Source organism: Danio aesculapii, chromosome 1, assembly GCF_903798145.1.
Source record: "Danio aesculapii chromosome 1, fDanAes4.1, whole genome shotgun sequence".
Taxonomy (NCBI): Eukaryota; Metazoa; Chordata; class Actinopteri; order Cypriniformes; family Danionidae; genus Danio; species Danio aesculapii.
Genome location: NC_079435.1, coordinates 5,094,068 through 5,102,061, shown reverse-complemented (window position 1 = coordinate 5,102,061; position 7,994 = coordinate 5,094,068). Strand labels below are relative to the sequence as shown.

Sequence of the window (7,994 nt, the reverse complement as noted above, 5' to 3'; positions counted from 1 at the left end):
TCAGTTTATTTTCAGAAAAGAAATTTCCGGTGAAAAACTACATTACCCATAATGCTCTACAGAAAGTTACACCAATCAGAGAGCCCCAGTTAGCAAAGCGCCATTAATTACATAATCAAAATAATTAAATATTTGTTCATAAATACACATATATATATTTTTAATAAAAGTTAAAAACATATTTTCTATTTTCAAATAGTTAACAGTTTTGTTTTCCCCCCATGTTTAATTAATAAATATAGAAATATATAAAACTCCTTGGAGAAATCCTTTTAAGTAATAATCCATTACCAGCAATATTTACAGAGCAACAGTTGGCTTTCTGAAGTGAAAAATCCACTTATTTAAAAATAATTTAACAATTGTTATTATTTTTTAATAAATAAATAAATATATATATATATATATATATATATATATATATATATATATATATATATATATATATATATATAAATATAAACTTTAAAGACAAACAAACTGTGAGCTCTGAGGATAATCAAAGGCATATTGTTCTGTTGAAGCCATAAATAGCCAAAAATAACTGTTGAAGCCCAAAATAATTCAGTTTATTTAAAAAATATATAGAAAAAAACTTTCTGGTGAGAAAACTACATTACCCAAAATGCTCTATGGAAATTCCACCAATCAGAAATCCTCAATTAGTAAAGTGACACTAAATCAAATTAGCCTCAATACTCAAAATGATTAAATATATGTACATACATATGTTATTTTTGCAATTAAAGTAAAAAAAAAATCTTCATATGAGCAATTCCATACAAACGTCAACCTTGCCATGAAAAAAGGCAAGTTTTCACCAAAACAGAGAAACCCTTTCTACATTTTGTTGCGTAAGGAAGTATTTTACAGTACTTTAAAATGCTCAAAAATGTCTCTGTCAGTGTTTTCATGTTTATTTCCCTCATTTAAAATATAAAAAATGTTTACAGACTGATATTTTCCTGCTCCTTTAACTTTGTGGTTACCTGTTTTGGAAAATTTAAACAGTTGTGTCAATATAATGTTAACTTATACTTTCTCTGTGAATTTATGTTTTGAGTTTTTAATGCAAAAGTCACATCAATAACGCTGGAATTGCTCATTTACAATCAACTTCAAAACAAATACTTTTGTTCTTCTCCATCACTTTCGATTAAAGGACTGCAGTTCTTATTCAGAAACAAGCCCCTTTTTTGTCTGATCATAAATAATTTTTTTCTGGTTGGATTGGCAACATGGCTTAAACCACTTATAAAAAGTTATATATAAACCACTTATTAAAAGTTATAATTTATCCTAAATAAATTTAAATCCCGTCATAATTTACTCACTCTATGAGTTTTTCTCTTCTGTTAAACTCAAAAGACATTCTGAGGAAAGTTAGAAACCAGCAGTAATTGACTTCCATGGTATTTTGATTCCTATATAAAAGTCAATGGTTACAGGTTTACAACATTCTTCAAAATATCTGATTTTGTTTTCAATAATAAAGAAAATAAACAAAAAAGATATTTGAACTTCTTAAAAGCAACTAAATGGCCAATAATAGTATTATTGCACAAACTTATCGCAAAATTTTTTGCACAAACTATCCCTTTAACATTGATTTAGCAAGAGCAAGAGGGTGTTTTTTGTAACCTTGGGCAGCTCAGAGGAGGCCGCAAGATTTGGGCGGCCGGAAGGGGTTATCACTGGACGGGACGCCCACCAGCAGAGGGTCTTTATGGGCATTTTGCAGACAGAAGTTCTTCAGGTCTGTGGCAGCTTGAGACACCTGCAGAGATTCAAAGCGATATGTTAAACAACAGGGATTGAGCACACAAACCTGTTCAACGTTTATAAAGCAGCCACAACCACGCCTGTTAAACACGCATAGAAGGACGGCCATGATGATCCGAGAGTATGCAGGTAATATTCATTTAATATATATATATTTCTGATCCTAATAAAGGTCAAAATGATGTAATTTAAATGTATAGATCTGCATACATTTATACATGATTCAATAATCTTTGCATTGATGATATATGGTTTGTTATATAGGACAATATTTGGCCCAATATATGACTGTGAACATCTGAAATCAGGAAAAATCTCAATATGTATCGAGAAAATCTCCTTTAAAGTTGACCAAATGAATGCACATCACTAATCAACAATTAATTTTGGATATATTGTTATTGTAGGAAATAACTATAAATTAAAAATTTATATTTAGAATTATAGAAAATTCATGGAGCATAATAATTTACTTTAATAATTACAATTTATATGGCAAAACCATTGTTTTTTTTTTCATAGACGGCTCATGCTGAGGGCTATTTTGAGTCTACAATCTCTCCTTTAGGGCTAAAATACTCCCAATACTCACTAAATAAATGTTTATTACTCTATTTGCGTCTATAGTAGGGCTGCACAATGTTGGAAAAATCTGACATTGCGATATTTTATATTGCTGCGATTTATATTGCGATATGAATACAATTTCGGCAGATGACTTAAATAGAGCTATTTGGAATAAAACCATTAACTTTGATTGTAATAATCTTGTAGAGGAGTAACTGAAATAAATTATAAGACAGATGATAGATCATGATATCAGCGATATCACAAGCAAATCATCCACAATATATCTTGATATTTAAAAAAGGAAGAGTTAAAGTGCATCAAAAAGTTAGAAGATGTGTTTATTTTGTCATCAGCACATACATGTTTTAGAATTTCAACATTGATATATGTTCGATTTGCCATTACAGGAAGCACCACCTCATGCATATCGCTATTTTATCCTGCCCCTATTATTGAATAATCAAATATAATGTAAACACTGTACATTCTGATGCTGCGATGTGATTATTGCGAATGCTCACATTGCGATAATGATGCTGAAATTTTACATTGTGCAGCCTTAGTCTATAGGATACATAAAAAATAGGGTACCTTTTTTTCTTCTTCAAGCACTAAGCTGCTCTCTAATTCAGTAGGACACACACACACACAATAAAGCTTTATAGTTTTAATCAGATCTACATTTTTAATATTTTGACAAATTTAGAGGTAGTTTAACCCCAAACTGAAAATATTTTATGCGTTTTGGCTCTTTATTTACACAGCAACAGTGTATTGGGGCCTGATAACACGTTTAAAAATGGGTTTCAAAGTGCATATTGTTAATACATTAACAGTTAACAAAACATGCTTTTGTGTGTACCCTTGTTCATGTAAGGTTAGGCATTTCGATAATGCATAATTAGCTAATTTAACCTGCATTTTACAAAGCTTGCAATACAAAAATATTATCTTAAAAGGATAGTTCACCTAAAAATGACAATTTACTCAATATTTATAGTGTCTCTTAAGTGGTTTCAAACCTTTATGACTTTCTTTCTTCTATTAAAACAGAAAAGAAGATATTTTGAAGAAAGCTGAAAACCTGTAACCATTGACTTCCATAGTAGGAAAAACAAATACTATGGAAGTCAATGGTTACAGGTTTCCAACTTTCTTCAGAGTATCTTCTTTAGAAGTTTGAAACAAGGGTAAATAAATGACAGAATGTACATTTTGGGGTGAACTGTCCCTTTAAGTGTACTGTTATTAATGAACTGGTAAAGTATGATGATCTTCATCAGCTTTATTTTTAGACTATTCACTATTGTATGTTCATTTTTGGTCAAAACAATAAGCTCTTACATAATATCTCATTGCTTCTTTGTTAAACGAACAGTAAACAAACGCACCTCAATTTCTGTCAGGCAACACAGTAACATGATGTATAGGACAGCTGGTTAACTAAAATATAGGTAAATATCACTCACCTTTTACTTAAAACAATGCAGTGTTTGTTACTGTTACACTTTTTTTTTTTTTTTTTACAAAAACACCACTCAAATAAACTCTTCTTTAAGTCTTTAAAAGTCATACGTCGACTCTACCAGAGAACCATCAGAGTCTCGTTTTTTGAGCTGCTGTATTTGAATTTATTTGCATTATTAATGAGCTCGGGGGAAAACAACTAACAGTTGACTGAACTTTACCCCTTAAACCCATTTCCGACTGTATTAAACTTGTATAAGTCACTTTAAATGTGTCTACGAGTAGCCATTGCGTTAGAAAACTACTGTTATCGAGACGTACACAAGTGAATCGAGTTTAAAAGAGTTTGTTTGTCGGTTAGCGTTAGCGCTAGCGGTAACCAACACCGTTAACTCCTGTGCCCGTGTTTCGCTCAAACCCCCAAACTCGATCCCATATTTTATTGACATTGACAGACTTACGTTAATTCGTCGTATTTTGGCCTCTAGTCTGAGCTGTTTGACAGCTTTCTGCGCCACGGCCACACTGCTGCTGCTAGCATTATTGTTGGACATGATGATCACTGACTGACCGACCGAAAACAGTTTGCGGAAGTTTGAAACACACACACACGCGCACGCACTCACACACACACACTTGTACAACTGTCGTTATGGGCACTGTCCATAGACGTAATGGATTACTGTAGCCTACACATATGGATTTTATTGGCCTCATTTAGCCCTGGCCCCTGTGTGGTCTTTTGGTCCCCGTGACGAAATCACACCAAATTAATGACACTGAAATCACATTGAATTAATCACACTGAAATCACACCGAAAAAAACCCCAATACCTTTAAACCCAACCCTCACAAGACACAATCAGAAATTGTACACATTTAATATGATTAATTTGAATTAATGATTTCCTCAAGGGGACCAAAATTGTCCCCATAAAGGTCAAAATGTATTTTGCTATTTGCTAAGACATTTGGTCTCCAAAAATCTAAAAGTGAAAATTAAGTTTTGAGAAATAAAAATAAAATTTGCTGTTCAAAGTAAAGAACTGCAAATTAAAATCAAGCAGTGCAAAAAACTAAAATATTTGCAATTAAAAAATATGTATATTTTTGTATATGTTTTGTATTTGTATATGTCCATTGCAATGCTCATTTTGATTTGCTTTTTAGTCAAACCATGACTTTGCGATGCTGTTTTCACTTTGCACTCCACGTTTCTGCGCATTTCACTTTGTGGCCCTGATTTGACAAGGGTGCGGTGTCAAGGGAACTAGGGTGTTTACGGCAGGCCCGGACCTACTGGGCTGAAAGACCACCTCGACTTTAGCTGCGTCCCAAATCGCATACTTATGCACTATTCTACGCCATTTTGTAGTATAAATAGTGCAGGTAGTGCGATCACATTGAAAACTCTAAAAATAATAAGTTGTTTTACTGATTTGGCAACCGCCAAACGTCATCAGGGAAACGGTTTGAATTTCCGCTTAGTAAACAAACATTAGTGCTCCATTTGGGACGACACTACATACATATACTATACTGTTGAGTGTGTAAGTGCATTAGTACATAGTGCATAGTGTATAGTGTGCCATTTGAGACGCAGCTATGGACACTTCACGCACTTAACGACCGCAGGTTTGCTCAGGTAGCGGAAGGGGCGGAGCTATCGGGCGGATAACTTTATTTATTTTGGATTGTGAAAGCGAAATTCTTCTACGAGAGTGATTATAGCACCTCCCGATGGTGAATGCGGTTATACTCATGGCAGGTTTTATTTGATAGTTTGGTCATTTATTTCACTGATTTGGCAACCGTCAAACATCATCGTAAACAAACATTAGTGCTCCATTTGGGACGACACTACGTACATATACTATACTCTTGAGTGTGTAAGTGCATAAGTACATAGTGCATGAGTGCATAGTGTATAGCCATTTGAGACGCAGCTTGTGTCTCTAGTTGATGACTTCGCTTTAATAGAGGCAGGTCCGGGCCTATTGTAAATACCCAAGTTCCCTTGAGTCCGCCCCTTTGTCATCAAAATTAGCATTGCAATTAACTGGATGGGTTTTGTGAAGGCAATAATATGGGAATAGTTATGGGAAGAGGTTTATCAATTATTAAGAGATGTGTAAAACTTTTACCACAGTACTGTATCTCTCAATTTGTTCAGGCATTTGTTCTTTCTTATCTAGATTACTGCCCAGCGGTCTGGTCGAGTGCATCAGTAAAGACTTAAGCTGCGGTCACACTTGACTTTTCTTCCCATAGACTTCCATTCATATGCACGCGAATGCGTCAGACCGGAAACGCAGGGTCATGCGTCAAGTTTCGCATGTCGCTGCGGTGCAAAGTTCAAGCTTGGTGAACTCTGACCTGCAAAATCGCATCACTTGACTGCGTGAGACCAATCGAGGATCAAAACAGGATCTCGCTGGACAGAAATTTAAAACATAGAGCAAATCGCTGGCTTTTTAAAATATGTAATAAACTTGTTTAATCCCGCCCCTTTTCGCAGCGCAGTACGACAGAATTTCGCACACACAAAGCCCAGTGTGACCGTAGCTTTAAGCTGCGGTCACACTGGGCTTTGTGTGTGCGAAATTCTGTCGTACTGCGCTGCGAAAAGGGGCGGGATTAAACAAGATGATTACCAGGGGCATGGCGGACATTTTAAAAGTGAGGGGGACGGCTGTATAAGATCATATGTTCATATAATTATTAATCACCTGTTTCTAAATGGTCTGTCTCTAAAAGTGAGGGGGACGGATCCCCCCCCCCCCCCCCCCCCCCCCGCCCCCCCCCCCCCGGTTGCTACGCCCCTGTTGATTACATATTATTTACATAATGCTTTCAGCATATTATAACAGCTTGTCACCCAGTGATAAGCACAGGGATTCAGCAAAATTAACTTTAAAGTGAGCAGCGTTTGTCTGACAGGTCCATTTGCGATAGCACCCAAGTGATTTTACAAGAGAGAAGGTAAAAGTCTACAAGTCTTTGGATGCCTTCAATGTTGTTCTGTGTGGTCATGTGCAAGAAATAATGCTCCATGATGACCAGATTCAACACTATGTAGAGCTAAAATCCGAGATTCTGCCTAGCCAAAGACAAGGAGAGAAGACTAGACTATACAAGGCCTGAGTAATCATCAACAAGCAAAACAACAGCATTCTGACAGTGAACAGCACCTGTATTCATTCTAAGCATTCAGTGTCCGCAGTTTAATTCACCATATTTAACTGTTTTTGCTGAAATCATTGCTGCAATCAAAAACCAGCAATGTGAATGATTCAGCATAGCGTAGACTTACCTGATGTGAAATGAGAGCTGCAGAGTCGAGCATTTTTAATTAGGTCCTCACTCCACTCAGCTCTTATGATGGCTGTTAGCCAAAGACATCTGCGGTTGGCATTAAAAGCAGTGTGGTGTACGGTAAAATGTAGGATGTACTTTCGAATTTGGCATCCTACTGCACAACATGACACGTTTGCTACTGCAACCTCGTTTTTTAAAACTGGCATTCGCGGTGTGAAGTAGGTTGGTAATTCCCCTATTGCTTTTAAACCTTTTTTTATTTACAGATGTTTGTTTTGCGTACGGAAACAATATAATCCACTTATAGCCTGCTTTACCTATTTATTTCTGTAACACGGGGAGTGACAGAGACAACTGAGGTTTAGGATCCACGTGCAGGTTTATTCAAAGTCAGGGAGGCAATGGTCAACAAGTGCAAACAGATGTATAAAGACAGTCCAGAATCGTAGTCAAACACAGGCAAGAGGTCGGTAGACAGGCGGCAGACAAGGAGAAAGGGAAACCAGGCAAAGATCAAAAACACGGAGGAACAAGACTAAGGAAAACGCGTTGTAATGTCACTTTACAGACAACAAGACTCGGCAAAGGAAGTGAGTGTGTGCTGTTTAAATAGTGTCTGTAATCAGTCTTTGACAATCCTCAGCTGGTGCAAGTGTAATCAGTCAAAATGAGGAAGCATGTGTGTTTGTGAACGGAGTGCATGTATGAAAATGTAGTCCATGAATGGCGGATTTGTAGTCCATAGGTTATTGTGAGCAGGGCCGTAACAGCCATTTTAAAAGTGGGGGGGACAGCTGTACGGTCACCCAAAAGTGATTAATGACTTATTAGCAATAAAGTTTATTTAATAATCTTTT

The 7,994-nt window shown here is 36.0% G+C and overlaps 1 protein-coding gene across 1 annotated transcript in view; it reads right to left on the bottom strand.

The window, feature by feature from the left end:
- The window catches only part of si:ch211-286b5.5 (uncharacterized protein LOC100003596 homolog), a 5,857-nt gene extending 1,428 nt beyond the window's left edge, over window positions 1–4,429 (bottom strand). Inside the window, exons 1-2 of the mRNA XM_056460506.1 lie at window positions 4,281–4,429; window positions 1,642–1,777 (exon numbers count right to left, since the gene is read on the bottom strand). Coding sequence (XP_056316481.1) covers window positions 1,652–1,777; window positions 4,281–4,373 — 219 coding nt within the window. The 5' untranslated portion in view covers window positions 4,374–4,429 and the 3' untranslated portion in view covers window positions 1,642–1,651. The remainder of the gene's footprint in view (window positions 1–1,641; window positions 1,778–4,280) is intronic.
- Between the last annotated feature and the right edge of the window lie 3,565 nt (window positions 4,430–7,994).